At 43.5% G+C, this 27277-nt stretch overlaps 1 protein-coding gene across 3 annotated transcripts; it reads left to right on the top strand.

Moving 5' to 3' along the window:
- tmem102 (transmembrane protein 102) lies at nt 1-27277 on the top strand. Of its 3 annotated transcripts, none has more exons than XM_080486775.1 (6): nt 1-252; nt 2536-2747; nt 20121-20462; nt 21959-22152; nt 22363-22575; nt 23726-27277. In XM_080486775.1, exons 2-6 carry the CDS (start codon nt 2546-2548, stop codon nt 24323-24325), a joined length of 1551 nt encoding a protein of 516 aa, XP_080342901.1. In that variant the 5' UTR covers nt 1-252; nt 2536-2545; the 3' UTR covers nt 24326-27277. The 3 variants fall into 3 exon arrangements, with proteins under 3 accessions (XP_080342901.1, XP_080342900.1, XP_080342902.1); XM_080486774.1 differs by having other exon boundaries at nt 194-410; XM_080486776.1 differs by lacking the exon at nt 1-252 and adding an exon at nt 390-508.

Below are 27277 nucleotides of genomic sequence, written 5' to 3'. Positions count from 1 at the left end.
ACCACCAGCTGGAATCACCGCTGCAGCACTGCTGCCTGCCTGCACGCCCATCCCTGGCTCCTGGCTGCTTTTTTTTTTCTTTTCTTTTTTTAAACCCTCCCTGCCTTTATCTCCTTTGCGAGGACACGGTGCACAATTTTAATCATAAAAAAAAAAAACCTGACCTCCCTTCCCTTATCCGCCGTGTAGCGGTGCACAATGTGGGGCGCGCGTGCCGCGCACACACCGCTAATCCCCGGATGGATCCCGTGAGTGAGTAGGACCGTGATTTCTGGGACGGTGTTGCCGGGGGGAAGGAGGTGGCTGGGGGACCTGTTGGAAATGACAGCCGAGGAAGGCGGACTGAAGCTCGGGGATCACAGTAACGGCGAAGGCAGGAGATAGCGGAGAAAATCACCTGGCGTTGAAGGGTGTGTGCGCGTGTGTATGTGTGTGTGTCCAGCAGCTTTTAGCCTGAGTGCTAATAACATCCACGGGGATCTCGTGAGCGAAACCGAGTGGCGTGCATGTGGGTGTATGCATTTGTGTTTACGCGAGTGTGTGTACATTTTAACGTGTGTGTGTGTGCGTGCGTGTAGATGCAGTTCTTCTTCTCCTCTCGCCTGTCACGTCAAAGCTAACATGCTAATTTGTCAACGCTAGTGGGCTAATAAAATAAATTAGCTGAGTTTGGGCGTGCCGACCCGACCAAAACAAGTCGGCTTGTGGTGCCAGCGCGGAGGTTTTTCGTAGACACACGAAGGCGTCCGTCCCGGGGGTTGTTTTCTGTCGCGGGGAATTACCTCGTTAAGTGTCCCGACAGAAGGCTGGCTAATTTGCGTTAGCTTAGCATGTAGAAGCCGGCTGCTAATTGACCCAGTTTGAAGAGGGCAGAGGCCGTGTTGTCATTCCACTCCACCGAGCTTTGTTTACATTGGAACTTTTACCCCTTTAAACTTTCTGGGCCACGGTATTCTTGCATTTTAACCCCCCCCCCCCCCCCGTCATTACTATTTGATGTTTCATATATTGTTTCCAGCTTTAGTCCTCGTTCGCTGCCCAGTAAGTTACCCTAGTTTAGAAGCAGGGGCGAATCGTGATAAAACAGACACCTGGGCGTAAATGTGAAGGAACCCCTTATGGTTATTGTTGTTTGTTGTTTCTGTCACCAAGTGTTCCTTCTCCTTCATGTTTGGACAATTGATTGTACTTTTTAAAAGTTTGTTTGTGTCACTTTAAGAGTTTGTTTTGGTCCATTTTAGAAGTTTCGTGAGTCTGTATTTGAGTTTATAGTAGTTAGTTTAATGCGTCATCCCATTGCAGTGGTTTTGAAGGGATAACGCAAAACCTTTGTTGTGTTTTTGGGTGTTGGTTTATACAACAATGGTGCTCGGAGCCAAGGTTTTAAAAACGGCTCCCTAAGTGGAACTTGAAAACACAGCTTTTCTGAAAATGCAAAAACGAAGTTTTTTCACTTGAAACAATGTCGTGCAAATGTGGCCTACGTCTCCATATGGACATTTTACATTTCATTTGTGGTGTATGATTAAAGCGCAGCTAATTTTAGTTTTTATGCAGGTGATTGATTCTGGGTCTTTGACGTGGTCATTTCTGCTTCTCTATGTGTTTTTCCTTTGGTAGATTTGTTTATGTTTATGTGCATTTTGGGTAGCATTTAGTTGTGTGTGTGTGTGAGATTTCCTGCTGGAGTTTTGCTTTATTGCCATCATTTTACATTTTGGGATGGTCATTTTGTTGCTTTGTGGTCATTTTGTATTCATTTGTCTTGTTTTCTCTGTTTCAGTTTGTGTTTTTGAGTATTTCTTCATTTGCTTTTTGTGAAAAAATGTTTTTTTTTGTAATCACATCGCATATATTTGTAGTTTTTACTTCTCTGTGTAATGATTTTTGCCTCATTCGTGGTCATTTTAGTTGGGTTTTTTTTGTGTTTTTCTGGATGCAGTTGTCATAATTTTGTTTGCTTGGCTCATCTCTGTCCCAATTTCTGTCATTTCCGACTCAATGGCCTGCAATTGTTGCTGGCTTCATTTCTCTTTTTATATCCACAAACTCTACAGCTCAGATACCACATCAATCTGTTCTACAAAGCTTTTATTAGGTCTACTTGGGTTGCAGGTTGCGAAAGAAAGAGCTTTGTAGCTGCAAAGCAATGCTCCTTATTCTCACTTCAGTTGTTCCCTGATGTCATATGTTCTTTTGCAAGTGGCCCTCAAACGTCTCATGATTCACACGGGGCTTTAGCGAACAAGGCCAGTATTATGCAGAAGTGAAAACATGAAGGCTCAGCAGCACTAAATCGGTCTAAACATACAGTCTGCAACTCGCTGCGCCCTGTAAACAAATCAATTACAGCCCTGTGATTTGGTCTCGGCTGCTAAATACTAACCCTCAAAAACCATTAGTTATCAGCTCCACTGTGGCAGCAGAGGTCATCTCTCAGTTTAGTCACGACAGGGGGGCGCCGTCATGTTCGAAGACCCTTGAACAAACCCATAATCATCCCTGTGGTCTCTCTCTCTCTCTCTCTGTCGGCAGGGTTGTAGTAATGGAGTCCCTGATGAGCGCGGTGGCTCCGCGCTCCCCAGCCCCCGCCAAGAAGCTGTCTGAGGTGGACTTCCGGTCGGGGGCCACGCTGGACCAGCTGTCAGCACAGGTGTCGGAGCTGGTGGTGCTGGAGCAGGGGGAGTTCGGAGACCAGACGGCCTTGGAAGTCCACACGGCCAAGGACTTCATCTTCAACATGCTCGGTAAACATGCTCATTTCAGTTACATTATGTTGTCACATTGAGTCCCTACAGCCATCTCTTATAGCGCTTTATAAAAACTTCCTAGAAGGACTGGAGCTGATCCTAACAACAGTTGGCTATAGGCAGGGTATACACCGAACAGATTGCTAGTTCAACACAGGGCAAACACACACACACACACACACACACACACACACACACACACACACACACACACACACACACACACACACACACACACACACACACACACACACACACACACACGTGCCAACACTCGCTTTTGAGTCACCAATTAACCTCAATTGCATGTTTTGGGACTGTGGGAGGAAACATGCAGGAACACCTGAACCAAACCAACAGTAAACATGCAAACACCAATCGTGGATGAAAAGGAGCAATTACAATCGGAACCAGAGCACTTGTGTGTGTCTGTGTGTGTGTTTGCCCTAATGTAATGGATGTTAAACATATGTTACAGGTGTGGAATAGTATACATGTATTGCATGGAGTTAAAGCTATTCTCACTTTACTTCACGCTGGTTGTGAATACAAAGCTACATGATGCTTATTACTCCCAACAGCTGATCCACACCTTTGCACTTTGTACCACACACTTCCAACACTAACATTTTCATATATTATTGTACATTGATGAACTACAATATTTATACCTTTTTGTTTTAATTCTTAAAATGATTCACATATTATATTTGTTAAGGTGAAAGTGATAAAACTGAAAAGTTAAATTTGTAGAAGGTATTTTTTCCATTCTTTCGGTATAAATAGTTGGACTTCTTTCTTTCTGACCTGCATCAGTGTGGTTGGTATAAAGCTGATCAGCATGTGATGAAGCTCGGCTTGTTTTGTTTGTGGCCGTCTGCTCATCTGGATTGGGTTTGTTCCATTTTCCTCTTCACAACAGTCCACAGACTCTGCAGGGTTCAGCTTAGTAATACTACGGTCAGAGATGGGGTGTTTAGGTAGAAGTCCAATCGGAAAAGTATATCTTGATGCAGCCGGTCAGCCGACAGGGGCAGCTCTAAAACCTTTCTTGTGTAGTTCTTGTATACTCAGGTGAGACTCTTCTGATGCCACCTCTGACAATGTGAGCTTGGGACTTGTCCATTTTCTTGACACCTCTATGAGTGTTGGCTCTTGATGTTCTGTCTCCAGCCTCACTCCCTATAAAACTCCCATACATTCTTGAATGCTCGACCATTGTCTTCAAGCTGCAGCTCTTTTGTTGCAGCACTCTGAACAGCGGGTCTTTAACCAATCATCTCCTCTTGCTAACCTTCACATGGAGCCTGTCAGTAAAAGTGTGATGAACTGTTTTCCACATGATCGCATGTTGCTCTGAAAAGTTTTCAGCCTGTATACTTTTCAAATGCTGCCTTTTCGACATCCCATCTTTTCTTAGCAAGCAAGATACATTTCGGAGCCCCGGACAGACGTTTTAGACAGCAACATACTTCAGGAGCGGCCCGATCCCCTTGGACACTGTTTGACACACTGTCACCTGGACTCTGCCCGGTACAATCACAGTCTGATCTGTGCTGGCACTCGCCGTGCTTTTTATGTGACACACTGATGAGAGACGTCAGCTTCATGCATACTGACATGTACCCTATCTGCAGTGTCATGCTGGCTGTGTTAGAATTACAGCTACTGACATTTAGAGGATCTGGAACACAGAATTCGTTTTTGTTTTTTTCAAAGTTCCATTTGGTTTTTGTGGATTTGACTTATTAACATGGTTTGAATGTTGCTTTGCTCTTGAGTTATGTGTTTGTGTAAGGTTTACAGAAGCATATGGTGTTATTTTTATATTTTTTTAATGAAAATTTTAAACACGCAAGTACTTATTTGGGTATAAAAATGTAAGAGACTTGCCCTTGTTGGAAAACTTGGGCTCATTCTGTTTAAGAAAAACAAAAAGGCTGTAATGAAGGGGATAAAAAACCCTGGTTTCACACAGTTTTGGGCAAATCCCACAGCATACATTTAGTTCTTATATTATTGCCCTGTAAAAAACAATCCTGTGATTCTTTATTTTTTTTTGTCCAATGATTTCTTGCATCAGCACGATACTCTGGTTGTCATGGATGTGAGTGTGGAGGAGTAAGGGGCTAAGGGGCCTGGCACGTTTATTGACAACAGCTGGCGCCACCTCGGGCAGCAGAACCATTTAACTGTCATGGTGGAGGTTTCGGCCACACTGCTTCGACACCGATAAAAAGCTGCAGCTGCACCAGAGCCCAGAGGTGGCTGCAGGACTGAAGGAACCCTGGAGACTTTAAGAAGTTCCAGTGCAATTAGAAAGAAGTGTGAAATGTGATAGAGTCAGAATTCTTTGTGGGAGCAGACGTAATCACCCAAAACCATCCTTTCATGGGCTGATTAACCTATCCAACCACTCTGTCCCTGCAATCTGTAGCATTTACTTTAAACTTTGTAAAATTGCAGCAGTTTTGTCAAACAAGACAAATCTATAAAATGTCATGTAAATGTGAAGGAGACGCACATATTTAATCTGGTCATACATGGTGGAGTATATATAATCAGAGGAACTGCTGAACTTTCCTGACAGTGACAGAATAATCTTGACTAATTCTCAATCATAGATTCAGTATCTCTTATCAGTGTGGTAGATTCGTCTGCATTGCTGTGTTTAGTAAGGGTGCTTTCACTCCTGCTGCTTCGTGTGAAACGATTAAGTTTTGTGACCTTTGGTGCCGCAGTGTCGGCGCCAACGTGCCGAAACAACAGCTATGAGACCGACCAACAGAGAAAGTCTCCAGCCAAACTCTGGTGCTGTCTGGTTGTAGTATAAAAGTGACATCAGGACACCTTGTTCACTCACAATTTTGAGCTAAGAGCCTCCTGAGGCCCATCAGATATCCACTGTGGCAACTATGTGAACTACTACTGTTTGAATCGAAGCATTTGTACAAACATGGTGAGAAAAATACCAGCTACAATCCGAGACCATCAAGAAGCCATAAACAGTGTTGTTTATGCAGTGTTTAACAGCTCTTTGTAATCGTCACACATAAAATCCAAGAAATATGTGTGGAATACATCAGAGTGCATGATGCGCTTAATAAAATTGGAAACGATGTTGCAGAAAAAGGAAAATGTTTCTGTGATTCTACGAGCTGCACAAAGTACTTGAGGGAACGCTGGTTATAGCCACATGAACATGCCAGCTGTTACTGGTGTTGACATGCTCAGCAGTCATGAAAACACTCCCGACAGTTTTGATACCTTTCGGACTAAAATCGTTAAAGTTAAGTGAAATACGAATAACTATATATCGCATATACATTTTGGTGTGTGAAATTATCCTGAATCTATCATGAAGAGCCAGAGAGGATTTAGATGTACGGGTGCCACAAGAACTAGAACAGAGATCAATATCACTTCCACATTCTTTTTGACTCGATCAGTCATGAAAACAATATGAAAGATGAGTAAAAACGATGCAAACAATGTGGTTGAGTTTAAAATACGTGATCTCTGGTGGTTTGGAATCCGTTGCAATGTGTACATTCCTTTCTAATTGAAGAACATTCTTCAGTTATCATGGTGCACGGCTCCAGTCTGTCTGCTGCCTTCATTGCGCACACACACACACACACACACACACACACACACACACACACACACACACACACACACACACACACACACACACACACACACACACACGAGGGATCGAGTTCGCCCCAAAGCTCCACTGCTGTGTCTTCCTTTGTCCAATAGGTGGCACTCTCCCCCCTCCCAGCCGTCATCTCTCATGTCACCCGAAGGAATCAAAGCACTTTTGGGTAGCGTCCTTAACACTTTCGGGCGTGTGTCTGTAACCTGGGCTCACATGCCGTCTAATCCTCAGTATGCGTGTCCTCTTGTCACTATTCAGAGACACTTGTTCAGAGCTTCTCCCACCACTTCCCAGAATGCCATCCTCCTTTGCTATTCCTGTTAAATCAGGGGCTCAATTGACTCACATCTGTGTTTCAAGGCTTCTCCCTCCTCCGGTGAGGGCTGCTCACCTGGGGGGGAAATCGCACAAATCAAAACAGAACTCTGCTCATTCAACTCTTTTTTTGGGGGGGGGCTCACAGGCAGACACTTCAGTTTTCTTCGAATGCTGGTGACTCCTCTTTGCTCCCACTCTGGCTCGGTTGAGAATCTCCTGGTAACTTTTTTTTTTTTTTTTAAGCTGCTTTTGGCTGCGTAATCACCGACGGTATGCAGTTCCTAACCGCCTGCTGTGACGGCTCCCAACTGTGTGGAGAGAGAGGAAAAGAAGAAAAAAGAAAGTTTGGCACTTTGAACAGATAGAGACGGTTTGCATTGGATTCGAGAAATCTAAAGTTAAGCATGCGGTGGTAGGCACATTAGCAGCGCTCTGCCTCTCGAGGCCCAACGGGGGTGGGGCAGGCAAATAGAATCCTCTTGATGGAAGTGCCTTGTTGCAGCGTACCGGGCCACTGTTTGAGGCTCGGCTGCATAGGTGTGCGGATGCCAAACCCGAGGGGGTTTCGCCTCTGTTTTTGCCGGGCTTTTCTAAAGTTTGAGCCGTGCAGGGAACCCCGCGGGGTTTTGCATACTGTCAGGGAGAGAACAGAGGAGATTACACACACACGCACATCCTGTGCACCAAGTGATTTTTCTCCTCCGTCTGACAGATCCAAGAGGAGGCTCTTATTTACCCAGCGTGTTGGGAGCTGTGTGTGGTAGGGACTACCATGTATGTCTTTTTGGAAAACAATCCTCCTGACTGCAGGAATAGCTCCACAGTTACCGTTGAAGATACGGTGCCACTCAACTTCAACCGTTTCAGATCGTTGTTAGTTTGGGAGAAGCTTCAAAAATAACCTGGTTTGTTAAAGAGCTTTTCTGTAATCGCAGGGTAAAAACTTTTTTTGTGAGAAGATGATTATTACCATAAGTGATCCCTTCATGATCCACAATACTTTCACACTGGATGCCCTTAATGATGCAATCTTCAGTGGGATTCAAACCCCAGTCACCAGCCTGATGCTCCAGTGTCTCGGGCACTCTTGCCGTACACCAGATCTTGACTTTTCCACCCTGCCTCCATTGCGGTGATCTCTACCACTTGCCTTTACACAAGGCGTCTTGCATCAGCCCCTCATTTGCCGCCATCCTTTATACTTAGACATTTGACAGCGTGCACATTTGGGCGCGAGCACTGATAACTGAAGGCGGTGAAGACTGAGACGGCTGATCAGTGCCTCTGCCGGTTTATTCTCAGTCAGCAGAGTCAAAAGTTCAAGTCTGGCTGTGATAAATAATGGAAGAGATAAACAAAAACGAGACAGAGGTTGTTTTGCGGTTGAGTGAAGCTAAAGGAGGAACTTTCTCCGATGCAATATGAGAGACTCGATACCTCCTGACAGGATTCAATCAAATTTGAAAGTATAGATACATAGTTTACAAACTAGTTTATTTTTAGGAATCGGTGGGTGAACACTACAATCATTATTTGTCAAATTGATTTACGGGTCACATCACCTGGGGTCTGACCCCATTTACACTGGACATTTAACGAATTCTGAAAGGTAACGTCGCAATTGTGCGTGACAATAATCACCAAAGATGCTTTTGAAAATCGATGTTTCATTACCTCAGACCTGACCAGTGGTGCTTTTAGGTACATGCTTTATTGGCAATCCGAGTATAGCAGTGATATGGCTGCGTTCTTGTTGATATCCGGGAACACTCTTTGAATCCTTCATCTTCGACACGCATTTTATTCAAGTCAGGGCTGCAGGTTGGAGCCCAACCAAGCTAACACTCGGCAAAGGGCATGGAACATCCCGGGAAATGTCACTCTTATCACATTGCTAACACTTGGGGCAATTTGAAGTCGCTAATCAACCAAGCAGGCATGTCTTCCGAGGAAACTGGAATACTTGGAGAAAGCCCATATGTGTACGGTATAACGTGCCAACTGTACACAGAAATCCCCCATGTGTGATCCCCCCCGAGGATTGAACATGAGTTGGTACATACTATAGGCCTACTTCTTTGATTCTGTTCGGCCTTCTCCAGCAGAACTTCATAACAACGAAGCACAGGGTGACGTCTACAACGTGAAAAGTAGAGGGTTAACTGGGACGTGTTTCCCATGCAGAGCCATTTTTTATTTGTCTATTAGTCAAAAACAGAAACATTTATTGACCTGTAGCTATTCACTTTTGAAAAGCAGCCAGTGGCTATTATAGAACAATATTTGATATTTAAAGCTCCTGAATCAGCTAAGCATAAAATTCAAAGTAGCCTAGAATGCAGTTTTTTTGATGTGATATGGAGTCATAGGGAATCTCACCTGTTGCTTAGGGTTCAAGAGGTTAATGCACTTTCATTTGCCTAATGTGTATGGTGCATCTATCTCCCAGGCATCTGGTTAAGGTCTTGCCATGATTAGGAAAGTGTGCTGAGGTTCGTTTGAATTTACTCGTAACTGTAATTATCCCAGGATTAGAGAAGACTGTGAGCTCTGGAGTAAAATTCTGAGACCGGCTTATTTCCTTATCTTCATTTCGCCTTTTTTCCACAGTTATTCAGCGGCATCAAAACATCCAAGTCAGAGTGCTTTTTCTTGTCTCTCTGAATATTGGGTCGATTTATGTGGAACTGAATTTCTTCCCTGCTTAATTTTTCCTAAACACAATACAATACACATTCCTCTTTTGTTGTGGAGTTGAATGACATCTTGGTTAACTTGTATCTTATAGATTAACAACTTTATCCCTCAGGAAGTTGAGGTAGCTTTTGTAATTAAACCACATACGTATGTGAGCAGCGATCAAAACGCTGTAAACAGTAACAATGAGTACACCGACATCTGTATGGAGAGACGACCATGTTGGATCGCTATTCGACTCAGCTATTAAACTACTAAGTTCCAGGAGAACATTGAAAGTTTTTTCATTTTTACTGGCAAACATTGTGTAAACGGGGCCTCAGCCTCCATCTTCTATAGTCAATAAAAAAGACTGCATGTAAAAATATGCCGTTGCTAATTGACCCGAGTCCACGGCCTCCCTTTGTAGATGCGAGTTAACAATTCAGCCTGAAAATCGAAACACATCATAGTATCTCATGCCGCAGACATCAGCTCACATTCGGCATTATCTTTCATGATACCTAATTCTTTTCCGACTTGTTGTATTTGTCGTGTTAAAAAGTGTTTTGACAGGACATGACACTATCTGCCATCCTGCTCGGTGTAATAAGCGAGGCTGACATGAGGATTTTGGCTCCTTCATAATCACACTTTTAACTACTCCGGAGGCAGCGAGGGAGGAATAAGTTTGGTGGTAGCTGTCAGTTGATAACGGCGTGCTGCGAGCCGAGTGCAGCTGTTTGGCTCTGCTTCACTCTTTTAAAGAGATCATGTTTTACCGCACACCTCTGTCACAAGCGTTCCAATCGTCTTCCATTTATAACATTTCAGAATGTGTGTGGAAACACTGGACTGACTGAAAGATAAGTCGCCACTCATTTCAAACAATGAATAATTAATATGCATTTTATCTGCTAATTACTGTCTTGAGTCATTTAATTTCTACTCTTGCTGAATGATTAAACGACCACACTCTGCTCTTCACTTGAAAATGACACGTTCCAATTCAATTCTTGCCAAATATGATTGATAAAACTTCTGTATTGAATTCCAATGTGGCTCTATTTCTCAAATGGGGACCGAAGTGATCAGGACTTAATGAAAATGTCCACAGAGAGAAGTAAAGCAACTGAAATGAGACATTCAAGTGTCCTAAGAAAGCTTGAAAAAGAGAAGCAAAGTCGCCAAATTGACCAGATATTGTCTTGAAGTTAAGGCAAAATTCCTCCTATCAACAAAAATGCTAAACAGTCTAAATTGTGTAGGTTAGAGTTCACACATTCACATAAATACTGGCTAAAATAATCAGAAAGATGAGCCGAGTAATATACACCAAGGATATCATCCGATTGAGTCGGGGGGATTATTCCCATAATGCTTTGCCCTGTGACATGCTTCATGTGTAAGCCCACCAGTATTAGATATAAATTTGTTAGCGTTTCATGCATTTGCTAATTTTGTCTTTTGAGTCTCTCATCTGTATTTCAAGTCTTTTATTTTCGAAAGCTGTGTTGGCGCCATTTGTGCTTCGCCACCACAGAATTTGTTTATTCTACAGACAAAATATGTGGAGTGACGTAACAGACATGCACTCAAATCCTGGTCAGTAGGAATCAATTTCCAGGTGCTGTTAGACAGACTCCTTTAGATCCAATCATAATTTCAATTGGAAAAGGCGTCTGATCAAACGGAAGGATTTACATTTGACAATTTGAGTAGGATTTGTGTTGAAGTGAAGTGCTCATGATCCATGTAACTGCTGCCACTGAGCACCAAAGCCACCTCAAGACTGCACTCTCCGTCCATAGACACAAAAATGAAAACGGATGTGAAATGACTCGTATTGATATCCATAATTATGTGAAAAATATTTATACAGATTAAGAACTATACGGCAAAATTGGAACAAAACAATCACAGTCCTGAAAATAACTGAAATAGGACAAAAGACGATCCAAACATGATAATAAACAACCACTGAGTCACACATGTGATGCAATACATGGGCCAGATTGAACAATCACAAATGATATAATCTTTTGTCTGTTATTCAGGTTACCTACGTTTGTATGAAGAGGTCTTTCGTAGTTCCTGCTTTTGAACATATTGACCTTGTTTCTTTATCTTTTCAGTCTGTTCATAAAAAAGAATAGTGTTAAATGTTGGCTAATACCTTCTTCAGCGGACCTACAAGACCAATGATTTCTACATCTCCATTATAATTGTGACCACACCTCGCCGACCCACTACAATGTACCCCAATAACCCCCTACATATTACCTTTACTTGATCTGAACCCATATGAAGTGTTGCGTTACATAGTGACATAGTAAACGCGACATTTAATAGATTTCCCTGGCAAATTAATCACATCTCTTGCCAGTGTTCAGTCAGAAAATCAGGAGTCCACATCAGCCTTTGGTTCTGTCTCCCACGATGAGGCCGCACCGCTGTCCTGAAATGTAAAAGTAAAACCGCAGGGACTTTTCTATTTTTTTTTTCTTATTTTTTTTCTTTTAGAAGGTAATTGCCTGCCATTTAGCAGGACACGGTGTCGCAGCATAGCTGGCATCAAAGCGACAACGAGGCGCGGGGAAGATAGCGACAGCTTCTCGCGTCCCCTCTCTCGGCAGGTGCTCCACCGGCAGTGTCTGCCATAACTCTCGGCGTCTCGCCTCAACCCATTCACACACACAAACACCTGGCCCAGTGATCTGAGACAACCCCTCCAATCAGATTCAATCAGAACGTCTCCATTCCGCCTCCTCTTCTAAAAGACCCATTTCAGAGCTAATCTCCTGCTTGGATATGAATTCATAAACAGCGAGGCGGCAGAGAGGCTCACCTTTCAGCGGCGGGGCCGTCTGAGATTAATCCTGCTATTAGTGTGCAAGGTGAGGCTGCGAGAAGTGTCTGTTGAAAAGCACCGACAACATCCGGTTGAGACGATGTTAATCAGGAGTCATGTGGAGTGATTGAATGGTTTCTTTTGGGATGCGCCTGCAATTTTAGATAATTCCTATGCCGCTGCTGTGTTACAGTTTTATTGTCTAAAGGGGGACAAAAAGGAGGTCACAGTGAGGTCGGAGCAGCTCAACGAGAGCTGTGATTCCTGTGTTGACAGCCTCTCCTATAAGCTGCGCCACGCCGAGGTGCCCTGAAGTGTGAACACTGATCGAGTCACTGTTAATCTCACCAAAGCGTCGTTTGAAATGCTGATTCTACGACTGAAGAATCAATGGTTGCGTTTTAAAAGAAAGAGGCTCAACGACCCAGCGGGGAACACAGCTGCAAGTTACAGTTTGAACACTGAGACTAATCGTCAATGCGGGAATTAATACTTAAACTGTTTAATATAAATTTTGTTATTGAGAAGGGATATTGTTGGCTGCTGCAACACATTTGTTAATGCGCTTCATTATTGAGATAGTTGCGTATCAACCAGTAATTGTAGCTGCCTTGAGAATTGTTAAACTAAGTCACAACCAAATTGGATACCAAACCATGACTTACTGAGTTTCTCTGTTGTGTATTTATTATGTAATCTTTGTGATTTTTTTTTTTTCCAAAAAGAAAGAATAAAGTCAAAACATGAAATCTAAAACATCAATGCGATCTTCAGAAAGCTCGCTGGTGCAGCAGTCCCTTTGGTGGACACATCTACAGTGCAAACAGTCTGTTTGCATGCACATTAACATAATGTTTAATCTGTTAATGAATCTTTTAAATTCAGTTGATCTTCAGTATGTGGGTTTCGCAGGCGTTTTCTCTGTCAATGGAACATTCTGCAATTGACTCTGGTTCTGATCTTCTGGAACGGCCAGATGATGACAACCAGGTGTCTGATTGGCACCCGTAAACGTAGAGCGATGAAAATGAGGTTTGCAATCCCATATTTTTATGAGACAAAAACATGATCTTTGTCGGCCCCTTTTACACAGCCACGTTTCAAATAAAAGTAAAAATGCGTTGTTTTAAAGTTTTTGTTTCAGAAAAGTTTTCCTTTGAAAACAATGCGTGTTTACACGGAAAAGGCAGAAACACCGAAGATGATGTAGTTTTCATGGAGGGCCACTAGTGGCTGCTGTTGTTTGATTTTGTTAGGAAACCACACACACACACATATACATTCACAGATCATTACGCTATAAACATTAATAATGGCGAGTTCACAGACATTCATATGGACAGATGACAAAGTTGAATTGCTATTACAAGTGACTCTCAACTATTAAAACTACCTAGCCTAAGGAGAGTATGTACTAAGAGTCACGCCACTCTTGATTTTGTTTTTGTCCAAGACGTTTCAGTGCGCTTCAAAGGAAAGCCACACACACAAGTTGGTTTTTCATGACGTGCAAAGTGGGTCTCCATAAGCCCAGATAGTTTGTTTTGTTATACAATAAATGCGTGTCTGCTAGTGTGATGGATTATACGGTCAGTCTATAAGGCCATCTTCTACAGTGCCGTACAATTACTCAAACCGAGGAGTTGATGAAGGCAAAGGTGGTGTCCCTTGGGTTGGCTATTTCTCAGGCTTCACACAGAAACTGCAGACTACGTACATATCCACTTGTCCATTTACAATATTTACTAATAAATGGACCAGGAGCTTCCACTCCAGTGAAGTGCATTGTTCGACATCCCGTGGGAAACATTGAAACTGCTTGTTAAAGCCGAGCAGTGGCAGCGACCAAAGGTAGAACGGTTAACCTTGAGTCTTGGCTTGGCAGCTTTGTGTTGATGAAACTAGCTGTAGAAAAAATAACTCCTCCCAGCTAACAAGGTAACCTTTGAAAACATTTAAAGCGTAAATTGTTTAAAAGCTTGCTTGTTGTAGATAAACGGGAAACGTTTCTGTCGGTGGGGCCGCTCTGTCCCGCTGTCTTGAAAAGGATCGGCTTCTGTGCAGTTTTCTTACAGCACAGTGACTCTGTTTGTTTCTGTCGGGGAACATTTGTCACTGTTGCGCCACCAAGTTGTCAGTGGTCGCGTCGCCTCCCAGACCCTGTACGTCTCTGACACACTGCTACATTCATCTGCGAAGCTCTATATGTTTTCACTTATCATCGTGCCATATCCCCGTGACTATTTTTCTCTGCCACGTTCTTCCAGTGCAATTTTCTTTCTCAACTCTGTTGAACAGGCTGTCGGTAATTTGTTGTCTTTCTATTTACCCAACTGTCTGTGAAGGTCGACATGCGAATTAAAAAGTAAATTATTCCGTAGCTGAACAGCAGGCCTACTTCCAGCAAATGGAACACATCATTTTTTATTTTTTTTTTCTTCTTCACGCTCTGGGTGAAACTAAATGTACCCCACTGTGGGAAGCTAAACCTCACTTTGAACTTCAAGGGTATTTGGGAACATTGAAAAGTTTTATAATTTAATTTGAACTTGACAATTCTTGGGAGTGAGAGATGCTTTTATGAAGCCACGGACAAAACCACTACTATGAGAAGTTTGAAGGTGTTTCAGGTTACCTAAGGAACTATTAAGATGCACCAGACCAGGTGGAGCGCACATGGTACAATCTCAAAATAATGGTTGGGAACAAATAAAAACAATTAACAAGCACCTCCTCAGCTGATGAGTCCATTTTTAGAATTTGGTCTTAGTGGACTATTCAAATCTTTTTTTAGTATGTCTGTAGATGCACATTGCTTTTTAATATAGGTCAATCGAAGGTCTGGCATGCTTACTGCATTGTTTTACAGAGTTTCTGCCATTTTTATGTAAATAGAAAGATTGATGTTGTGTAAACAGCATTAACCACTGACGTCACATTAAGTTAGGTGAACTGTTGGTGGAGAATGAATTGGTGCAGTCCTTGATTAAATGTCCTTGGGAGCACAGGCGTCGTCATGCTTGTAGTTTGTGCGTAAAACAAGAGGAAATGCAAATAATTCTCCAGCTTATGTTCCCACTACCATCATGCAGTCAAATCACACAGTTATGATTAGTACAGATCATGTGCAAAAAATCCTATTAAGCACTTTTTAAAACTGAATGTACAAGAATGTTTTTACTGGCTTTATCTCCATCCGAATTGATGGTGCAGCCTATTTTCATTTTATTTAATTTTTTTTCATCATTCGGTTTCAAACCATTTCTTTGTCCCCGTGACGGCGTGCAAAAGTCACTGGCTTATTTAGAGGAATCCCATTTTCCAGAGAGAATTACCAAGCTATTTCTGGAGTCCCATCAAACTCGAGGTGTGTGACGGAATATTCTCACTCTGCGATGACTGAGTATGTCTTTCCCATGTCTCCGCCGCTCTGCTTCGGGCTTTTTCAGGATGCTTTTCACTTTGTACTCTCTTTATTTTTGGATATTTGGAGATTTTAATAGATAAAACCAGGTAGTCCCATTAAGATGGTGTGTTTTAAGGAGGGACCCGGCCCAGGTAACAGCTAGTATATAGTTACATCGTCTAGACAAACGGTCATGTTTAACATGCAAAGAGCCTGTTTAGCATGCGAGTCCATACTGCATTGATGCCATTCAATCAGCATGTTGTAATATAACACCGTGATGGTTCCAGTCGTAGATGAACTCCAGAGACGGCTGATGAAATTGGACTCGTGCACAAATGAATTGTATATTGATTTTGATATCACAGCAAAGTTGTTTTTTTTAAATGGCTTTTTCATTACATCATTTCTTTGTTATTACGTAGGTGATTAACTGAAAGGGAGGCTGAATATATTGAAAAGAAAACCTTATTCCGTTTGGATGGTAATTTCTCTCTCGGAGTTTGGTCCTTGTTTAAACTGTAATCTGCAAGTCCACGAAATGTCGTCATGCTTAACCATACTGTGAGGGTGATCTTACCTGATTAGAAATCATTCCAGGGTGCTTTTAAGATACAGCTAAGAAGTGTCGGCGCACAACATCAGCATGAGCGTCTCAAGAATCACACAAAGAAATAAAAGAGCACTGAGGTGTATATCTTGGCTTCGATTGGTTTTTGAGGATTAACCCTAAATCACTCTGAAGGTGTTCATAAAGTTACTTTCAAACGCCACTGTGTTAAAATTTGTATTAAACATTGATATTTAAAGGCCAGTGTTGAGAATTTGTGACTGCATTCAACTTCATTGTTATGCACAATTCTAAAGATGCACCCTCCCCTCTGCTCTCAGCCAGGTTTATAGCACCCAGCCACAAGGGGGCAGTCACAACATACAGTTGTCTCATCGTCCCAAAACACACATTGAGGGTTTGCGGGGGAGGAAAAGTTTAGATGTTGTGCATTTCTCCGGGTGCTCTACTTTCCTCTCGCAGTCCTAACATGTGTCACTCTGTTCCGTGTGTGTGTGTGCGTGGACTATATGGATATTGGTTACGTATGTGGTTGCACAAATGTTTGAAATGCCTGAAATGAATTAATTGGAAAAAAAATAATAAAAAAGCTTCCATTCTGGGCTCAGGAATTACTGCTTTTTGAGTTTTACGGCCAAATATCAGTGAATTTCTGGTACATAACAGTTGTGACTGTATTTTTTTTATTTTTGTTTGTTTCTTCCTCAAGGTCTTCATCTGCCACATTCCTCCCTCTCTTTTTATTACCACTCCTGTCAACCACAATCTCTGAAAAGTGTTGTGGTTGTTTTACGCAAGACCGCAAACAATAAGATTCTTCTTGTTAACAACATATCTGCATGTTGGTCTGACGAGTAAAAGGCTCGTTCTCAAACACAGAATAAATTAGCATTAAGCAATTTTTGGAGAGACTCCCCTATTTTCCAGTGCGTTTCTCCTGCTGTTCTGGTAATCATCACTGTGGAACAGGGATTTTGGGGAATGATTTATTCATGTTACAATCAGATATTGGCTTTTTTGCCCCACAGCCTCGTACTGAGGAGAGTTTAAACACCTGCCTGATTGCTCTTTGATTGCACCACACACAACTGTCTACCTTAGAAATACTGTGATGGTTGCTACTGTAGTAAGACTATGTCATTTACAATCAATTTCCCAATGTAATATTTGGCATTTGTGTTATTTTTAGGGATGACGTTTTTGCAAAATCCATCTAAATAATTCATCTGCTCACTATAATGAATTAGAAGGGAAAACATGAAGATGAACTGAAAATCCCGGGTAGCTGTTGGGAAAACCTTTGCATAACCAGTTGCCAACAAATGTTTGTTTCAGAGTCACTGGCTTTAGCCTTGAAGAAACTCTGCATGACAAACTTCACCATAATAGAAGACATGTCATCTTACAGGATTAGGTCAAATCCATAACTGTGAAAGCTTGGAGTCCCTGTTCCATCTCTGTTCACATGCTGTGTGGTGTCTATAGGCACATGTGCCAAAGCATCTCCATGCCCAGTAAAGTTCTGCCCGGTTGTTGATTTTTTTTCAAGTTTTGGATTAAAAAGTGGATTGTGTATTTTGGAAGAACCTTAAACTTCCTGCTGCCAGCGTGGAGACTGAGGAGGCTTCGCTAATTGATGCAGTTTTTTTTTTCTGTTTTCTCTGTGCGCCTCTCTAGCAGAAGATAAGATGCTCTTTTTCCCCCCAGTTTTTCACCACAATGTTCCTCCTCCGAGTCTATTTTATCTAATTTATCAGTGGCAGATAAAAACCCAACAAATCAGAGGAGCTGCTGCTTGAGAATAGTTGCCCTTTGGCTGGTGTCTGATCTCGTCCTCACTCTGACACGTCTCTTCCTTTTTCTTCTGCGCTTTCATCTGCTTTTCACCATTTCTGCTTTTTGTTCGTCTCCCCAGCCTCACAAATCTTCATTATCATTCGGGTCAAACTCAGTTTTTCCAAGTCCCAAGCACAAACCGTAACCGCCGAGCAAAGATGAGTTGAGCATGATGCACCATTTACAACAGAAAGTTGTGAATCATTAACATCATATTGGCTGTCGACAGGCCCATTCTGATTCTTCTTCTTTTATACTTCTTCTCACTGATTGCTCCCCTTGTGGTGGCGTTAGATAATGTGCTTTATAACTTCTTTTCAAAGCTCCTTTGAATCCATGTTTGAGCCGTGTGCATTTCCCCCCCTCTACGTTTTCCCTGCTCTGCCTTATCATGTCAGGCTGCCAAGAATGTTTGAGTATGCTTCATTTAACTCTATATATCCTCATTACTTTGTTGTGATTTATTTATGTGACATGAGTTCTGAAAGTACCACTTTTAAGCATTAAATGGGCTGGAGGAAAAAAATAAATAAAAATCTAATCATTCATGCATTCATCATTTATACCTGCTTCAGTCTGGTGGGAAAAATGCTCCAATGAGCTAAAGACCACAACATTGATCCAACGGCAGAGTTAGCCTCAAACAGTTTGGCTCCGATTTCAGTAGTTGAAGCTGTGAGAATGTGAGTTTTTGGCTTCTTTTCTCACACATGCCTCTTCATGGATACATCATGTGGCGTCCTGCCATCAGTGTTGGAAGCCCATGTAACAGGATGAGAGGGATCAGGTTAGAAGCTTTGTGCCCTCGACCATGGCATATTGGCTTGGTTAGATGCTCCTGTTTCAGCTTTCTGCAGCAGCTTAAGTGTCCCAAAGGAAAAAGCAACCCTCACTATCTATCCATGTTTCATTTCTGACCTATAGATGTCAGTGGTTGGTTTCTGACCTGCTCAGTTCTGGCCTTCAGTTGTTTTTTCTATTTTTTTTTTTTCTTTTTCTTTTCTTTCAGTCCAAGACTGCGGCTCCCATGAGCCCCAGAGCCTGCAGAGTTATGTGACACAGCTAAGTAGCCATAAAGGGATTTGGAAGCTTGAGCTTCACTCATATACTGTTCAGATATGAGGAGGAAGAATGCATTTTAGGAAGCTGGAAAACGGCGGCGCTGCCAAGCCTAAAAAAAATCTCATTAAAAAAACATGCCAAGATTTTCACCTGAGTGCTTGTGTTGTTTGGCACATCCAGCTTCCTGTCGAAGGTGTTGTCATCCTCCCAGATTTCAGCAAGTAGCTCTTCAAAATCTAAATTCACGTGCCGAAAATTGTCAAGTACCAATAGGAAATGTTGAGACTATAGACTGAAAAGGCTGTCATTTTAAAAAGATGAGTTATTAAGACTAATAGCGTGTTGTAGAGAATAAAGCGAAAAGGTGAGAAAAACGACTTTTAGGGGGAAATCTTGATGATTGGTGATTATTTTCAGTGCAGAGGAAATCTTAAGAATCCGTAAAAAATGCTGAGAACAAAATAAAGTGTCAGGACAAGCACAAATGGTGAGAATGTAAAAACGGTGCAAACAAATTAGATTTGTTTAGAATAAAGAATCCTTAAACAATGGCAGATGTTAGGTGAAAATATTGAAATTTTTGGAATCGGGATTTTAAGAATAATGTGGAAATGAATCAAATTTATACAAATGTAAAATAGATATTAAAAAAAGGAATTTGACTGTTTTCTCTCTGATCTAAGATTATTTAGAATGTGAATGTGTCGTAGGAGGAAGAGTGTGTGTTTTTCGTGTGTCAACTACAGCAGAAATTACTTGCAAATATCCAAGTTTGGCCGGAGATTTTCCCCCTCACAGCTCTTTGGTGTGTCTGAATATGAAATGTACTTTGATGTGTTCGGGGTATCTTTTTGGGATATTCTTTCCACTCGTTGCTCCCTATGCCCGTTCGGCTGCAAACATGAAGATGACCCCCCCCCCCCCCCCCCCCCGCTGTGAATTTTTGCTGAGCCGTATTAATTTTCTTCCTCACGCTATCCTTCCAGGCTTAGTCCAGAAAGTTGACCAGCGCCTCCCGGTGGCCAACGAGTACCTGCTGCTCTCCGGCGGGGCCCGCGAGGGCGTCCTGGACCTCAACCCCGAGGACCTGGGCGACTACGCCCGAGGGGCCGACTTCGACCTGGACTTCACCCTGCTGGTGCCCGCCCTGAAGCTCCACGACCGCAACCAGCCCGTCACGCTGGACATGCGCCACTCGCCGCCCTGCCACTCGTGGCTCAGCCTGCGCCTCTGCGACTCCAACGTCCTGTCTCGCTGGAGCATCTGCTGCCAGGAGGAGAACGGCCTGCCCCTGGATGACGACGACGACGAGGACGAGGGGGAGATGAGTGAGTAGAAGAAGTAAAAGAATATTGACAAATTGGCAAGCAAACAATGGACGGAGGGAGAAAGATGGGTTCTTTAAGCATGAGTTAACAACAGAGAGACGAGTGAAGCCGCGCGGAACAAACAGCGATCGGGGAGCCGGAGCAGTGCAGCCCCAGCAGTCTGGGATGGGATTGAATTTTACTCAGTTTTCAGGTAATTTGATGCATGATGTTGCGGGGAAGCGGAGGCCTGTTCTTTATGCTTCCTCGTGAGGCAATCCCGCCCCGTGAAATAAACACTGAAACATTTATGAGGATAACGTAACAATGGAAACGCAGGATCTCAGCGCATCAATCTGCCAAGCCGGTCGTTCATATGAATCTTTTTAAATTGGAGAGCAGGCTTTGTGTGTTTTCCTCACAATATTTCCCACGTCTTCTCATGTGAGGACCTGATTGAGCTTCAGTTCGACACCAAAATGCCATCGAAAGGTTACAAAGAGGGCAAAACTGAAATGAGTTCACAGTTTCTATTGTAGAAGAAGAAGAATAACAAATCTATTTTTCATGGGACCTCAAAGTCTTCAAGTGCCTGCAGTGCTTTCAGGAGTTGGTGTCCTTTGAGACCCTGAAACTTCTGAGCAGTAAAGAGATGATGTATTGATCGTTGTGTTTAGCCACAACCGTGAGATCAGGACGCCGTACCAGACTGATGTCTAGCTGCTAAGCAGATTGCACAGAAAGCAATAAATAGAAAATACAGATTTAGTGCTGTGGCTCTGATTGAGGATTATGTCCAATTATTTTTATTTAGGAAGTGATCCATCCATCTTCTGAGTGAGTATACAGCCTGGAGATATCAAAGAAGCCTGTTCAAAATAATATTCCAATTATTGATAGAAACAAATGAGATCGATACTTTGATATCTATATTTTGATATCAATGTCACGCTGATACATACAGCTGGTACCCCCCCCACCACCCACACACACACACACACACACACACACACACACACACACACACACACACAATTTTCACCTGTAATCTGAAGACTGATATCAACATGCTCCTGCAGGAAAGATCTGCTTTGTTAGAATAACTATTGATCCTTTTTGTTTAATGGATTCAGCCTGAAGTGATCCAGTCACATATGTACAACTGTCACCAGAAACCGGAAGGAAGAGAAACGTGTCACTTTGTTCGTGATTACTTATGTTCTGTTTAGATTTAAAGCTTGACTGGACTTTGTAGGATACACTTGATCTGAATGGATAACTGGTTCAGTCAGACTTCAGCAGCTCGTACACATGATGCATTCACACGACTATAAAAAAACAGCTATACTTCATCTCACCTCTCTATTTTTAAACGTGCTAAACTTTCTTTCTCCCACTTTTCTTGCTATTGACAGCAGTACTGTGAAGTCTCCTTGTTTAAAGTGTAACAAACCAATTGAAGCGGTGCACGAGTGTATAGAAATAGCCATTCATCATAGGTCCTCCTCCCCGCTCAGGTAAAGGCTCCATCCCCTCCCTGGGCTCCCCTCAGTCTCTGGACGGGTGCTACTTCTCCCCCTCATTAGTGACGGACTGGTTCTGGGGGGTTGTGAGCGAGGCGGTGGACGAGCTGCGGCGCAGCCCCCAGAGAGGCATCCCGACCCCGGAGCGACTGGAGAGGAATGGACCCCTCACGACCATCATCCTTCAGGTACCGATGCTGAAATGATGACAAACCGCCGCCTGGCGGGCTTCTTGTGTTCCAAATCAATACGCTTTTGGAGTTGTGCTTAAAAATTTCTCATCTTAAGAGGACATTTATTGGAGGGAAATCGATACGACGGCGGATTGTTGTGAGATGTTGAAATAATTTTCCCAAGACGTCGGAGGCGCTTTCATCTCCCTCCGCTCGCCCCCGCAGGCGGGCTCCAGCCGCGTGCTGTACGACCTGCTGCCGGTGGTGTCGTTCCGGGGCTGGCCCGCCGTGGCCCAGGGCTGGCTGACGGCCAACCACTTCTGGGATGGCAAGATCACCGAGGAGGAGGCCATCTCCGGCTTCTACCTGCTGCCCTGCTGCTCGCCGCTGGGCGGTCGGCCCGACAGGGAGTGGAGGCTGGCCTTCTCCCGCAGCGAGGTGAGGGCCATCGTTAGTGATTCAGGAAAAGTTAAGAAAAAAAGAAAAAGGTTGGACTCCATTGATTTCAACCAAGGATTTATCGTAACTGAAAATTGCAAGAAGACGACAAATCAAATATTAACACCGAGATATTTTATCTGCCTGGATGAATTTAATGACTTTAACATCTGAAGTCGGAGGCAAAAAACGGAATGTGAATGGATTGATTTAGTTTCTGAAGAGTTCGCAGTTCTTTCTCTCTTTGGTTTTTGTGACATAATGTGGCTTTAAATCTTTTCAGAAATGTTAATGGCCGGCAATCCAGTTTAAAACAGAATAAAGTTTGGCTCTATTCTTCTCAACAAAGTGAAGAGTTTCGAAAAAAAAAAAAAAAGTCATCTGGATTGTAAAAACTTTTAGGTATTATATTAAATGAAGGTTTCACATATCATTCATGACTTGTGCACTAATATCATATTGTATGCCTTTTATTAGAAATGTGTGTCCTCTTCACTACCTCAGTATCATTACATTGGACATCATGATCATTTGTTTGTACTTCACCTCACTTGATCTACCTTACAATACATGTTGCTTACGTTACTGTGCGCGCAGATGGTTTTCCATGTCCACCTTTGATGCATATAGAGGAAAACGCTGGATTGCTTCGGACATATGTCGCTTTAATTTGGCACACATTTAGATTTTCCCCCAGAACTTGCTTGATTAAAATTTTACTCCTCGGCTGCAATCTCATGCGCTATTCCGCAGACTGCAAAACGTCTTCTCTTTAATTTGGAAGACTCATCCGCTCCTCAATGCTGTTATTTTAAACTAAATTATGTTCCTGATGTGCTTTCAGCAAACCTCATTATATGTGAGATGTTCCACTTGGTGTTTTTTCATTTTAGGATTGTTCAACTTCCTGAGTTTTTCTTTTATGCTCTTGACCCAACTTTAAAAAAGAAAAAGAAAAAAAAAGGGCAGCAGAATTCCAAATACAGTACAACTATTTTATAACTTTTTTAAACTCTCATTTTGTTTGTGTAATCACTGTGGTTTTTTTTATTCTCATTTGACACACTGTCTCAACTCCTCTGGAATGAAAGTTTTGAGCTGCAGGTTGTTTTGATCCTGTTCCTACTTGAATCCTTGTTCCCATCTGCAGGTTCAGCTGAAGAAGTGCATCCCGTTCCCCATGGCTCAGGCGTTCCAAGCGGCCAAAGCCGTCCTGTCTCGTATCCTGGCTCGCCCTCGAACGGGCCTCAGCCTCTACCACCTGCGCACGCTTCTCTTCTGGGCCTGCGACCGCCTCCCCACTGCCTACCTGTCCTGCCCCGACGGCGACACGCCCGGCCGCCTCCTCCTGGGCCTCCTGGACGACCTGGCCCACTGCATCCTGGGTAAAAACTGCCCCAATTACTTCCTGCCCCAGTGCAACATGCTGGAGCACCTCACCGACGGCCAGGCGCTGCTCGTCGCCCGCAAGCTCGCCCACGTGCGCTCGGACCCCAGCGAGCACCTGCGCGCCGCCCTGGACCAGGCGCAGCAGGCGGGCCAGCTGAAGAAGGAGCTCTCGGGAACCTCCAACGGCCACGGCTCGCCGGGACACCAGCCGGCCAACGGCATCATCTCGCCGTCTGAGGACAAGCTGGCGCAGCGGCTGCAGCAGCTGGTCACCGAGAACCCTGGGAAATCCATATCGGTCTTCCTCAACCCGGATGACGTCACCCGGCCGCATTTTCGCATCGACGACAAATTCTACTGAGGAGAAACTGAAAGTGTTGACGTCAGAGGGCGCGGAGTGGAGGAAATCAGCCGGCTGTTTCCCCTCCAGAACGCCACGCCGGCGTCTATGTTGACTTAACCTTAACAAGCACAGCGGCAAACCGCGCCGCTCGACTTTAAAACCAAAAAACACATTTCCTACTAGTGACCGCAACGGCGTTGAATTTTTCCAGACGTCGGCCAACAGACACGATGTCACCGAGCTGCTGCCCTCTCCTAACGAGCTGGCCTTAATGAGACTCATCAGCTGGTCCTACTAAGACGAGGGCCGGCTTCACTTGTGTGAAAGAAAAGAAGGAAAAAAAAAAAGATGGAACACGGCGTGTGTGAGCATGTGTGTGTGTGTGTGTGTGTGTGGTTGCGTGTGTGTGTGTGTGAGAGTACTTTTCCGCCTGAAGGTTTCCACACCTCATGTCTAAAGACGGCGGGAGAAAAGCTTCTTCATTGCTGCGTTTCTTCCTCGTTTTTTTTTTTTTCTCTATTTCAGATCAGAGTGTGCGACGGCTGATTTCGAAGGGAAAAACAAGGTGTGGCTGATGTAACTGAATGTAACGTGAGGACTTCTGCCGAGTCTCGTCTCCCTTTCAACTACATTTTAGCCCTTTTCTTTTCCCGCCGCCGATCCCCGCGCCTCGATTTGTGGCGACTTGTCCACCATTTTGTCCCAATCTCTCTCAGGTATGCACAACCTTTGTTTTGATGTCTGTGGTTCCCTTTTTGAAAAGTCTTTAATGGCATTCCATGCCACTTACATTTCAAGGGGTGATGGAATGTACCAAAGAGCTACATTTGCTCGACTCGTTTCAATCGATCCCCCAGCGTCTGACTTCGGTCCAACTCGATGAATCTTCTGATTAACGGTCAGAATGTTCATCTTTCCGTTAAAAGTCCCGGTCACACCGGTGTGAAGGATTCCAAAAGTCTTTCATATCGTCTTTTTCTCATTGGCTGCTGTAGTTTTCCCCCACTCTCTTTAAAATCCTCTTGTTTTCCAGTTTTTTTCAGAAACGATTCAATCAACAGAGCCTTGTTATTTCACACCAGCTTCATGCTACTGCATCTGGAGCAGGTCTCCACTTAAAAAAAAAAACCTGAATAAAACTCCAGTATATCAGTTTACCACTACTGTAGCTTTTTTCCGCAGTCTTTCATGTATTCATAGCATGGTCTTTAATATCAAATCTGACCTTTGTAATAGTACAATGTTCAACAAGCTGCAACAGATCACCTTGAAGTGGATTATATCTCCCAGCTAAACACTCCCACGCTCACCAACATGCAAAGGCAGAAACCTTTGATATGAAAGCCATGGGCAGGATACACGATCTGCTTTTGGTTTTTTCTTTTGACGTATGTCGCTCTAAATAAGTCTCTAGTCTCTGACTCCCAAAAACCCAATGAGCACCAAGTAAATCGACGCCTGACCTGATGTATAATCAAGAATTGGGGATGAGGAAACATGTCAGCTGTTACAAATCGTTAGAGGTGCATTGCAATATTAAGGGCGGGACAAAATACCGTAACTTTCCACTGTTTTACTCGGATATCAAGTCGTTTATGTGATATTGGACTCTTTCCAGTCTTCTTTTCCCAGTTCCAGCTCTGGGGTGAGCGGGCTTTCAAACGTTGAAGAGGTCAAAGGGGACGGTGAGGATAAAAGCATCCAGATTGAGTCATATTAACAGTATGATTAGGTTATTGACACCTCATAGTGTCTACTGCATTGATTCAGTGCTCTGGGCCTCCCTGTGTATTCAGACTTCAGTCAAATCAGTAGTCGTGAGGTACTTCACTGTCAACACTGCCCAAAAAAGTATAACTCCATCTTCAGTTAACATCTGTTGTCTTCCTCCTGTAGAGACTTCCAGCTTAGTGTCTTTCATTTTATTTTGAAGACTGCTTCTGACTTGACTGCTTCTGATAATTGTCCGCCGTCTCTGCTTGGTTGGTCTCTTTTAACGAGCTTCCCGTGCTTGCATGTGCGGCGCGTTTGCCGAGAGACGAACCTCGCAACGGGACGCAGACAGAAACCCAGATGCTGCCCGCCGAGCTCCCCCCTCGGTGGGGGCGTGTTGGCCACCGGGGGCTATTAACTTGTCCTCAAAGGCGGGGGGGGGGAGAGGTAAATAGAAGACGGACGGACGGGGGGGATGAGATTAGAGGCAAACCTTCCTCTGGTTCTTATTCTATTTTCCTCCATCTCACTTCAGTTGAAGTCTTTATTTTAGTCCTGGGGAGTTCCCGAGCCACAAAAAGCTCTTAAAATGCGCTCCTTCTCCACAACGATGTTTACACTCCTGCAGCGCCGCTCAGCTGATTAGATTACGAGCCGCACAGCCGCTAAAACGCTGCGGCAGAAAATAGCAAGCGAAACCCCAACGAGCTGCAGCTCTCCTCACTCCCACTTACCTTCATCCACTTCAGTACAATTCATTGAGTTTAGAGCTGCTTGTTTTACTTTAATGAACCGGGGGGGGTGGGTTGGCGGGAACGCTGTCTGCAAACAAACTAATGTTTGAACTTTGATTGAATGAGTTTACCGAGCACTATACAAAGCTGCTTCCAGCACTGCTGCGTCCGGAGGGTACAGTGATTTTAAAAAAAGGAAAAACACACAGTGCGTGACAGGTTTGCTTGAATATCAGGGCGATGCTAAACTACTGGTGGAATGTTTCTCTCTAAGTCCGAAAAAAAAAAAAAAAAAAAAGAGTGCAGCAGGAATGAGGAACCTGAAGTCAATCGCCTCAAATCTCTGGATAATAAAGTTACAATATAGAATTTATCAGTAAAGGTTACACTTTCATTCCAGAAAGTGGAAACTAAACAGGGTTACATCATTTTAAAGCGTCAGTCTACTAAAAACACAAGGTTGTTTAGGGAATTGATTTGAATGCGGTATTCCCATGGATGTGGTAGTCTGGTTTTACAGTCC

This window comes from Lipophrys pholis (genome assembly GCF_963383615.2).
Source record: "Lipophrys pholis genome assembly, chromosome: 18".
NCBI classification, from domain to species: Eukaryota; Metazoa; Chordata; class Actinopteri; order Blenniiformes; family Blenniidae; genus Lipophrys; species Lipophrys pholis.
Note: the sequence above shows the minus strand (reverse complement) of the source record. Positions and strands in the feature narration are given on the sequence as shown.

Coding starts and splice junctions, on each gene's coding strand:
- tmem102 (XM_080486776.1), top strand. Junction 2,748..20,120: donor CTTCATCTTCAACATGCTCG/GTAAACATGCTC, acceptor CTATCCTTCCAG/GCTTAGTCCAGAAAGTTGAC. Junction 20,463..21,958: donor CGAGGACGAGGGGGAGATGA/GTGAGTAGAAGA, acceptor CTCCCCGCTCAG/GTAAAGGCTCCATCCCCTCC.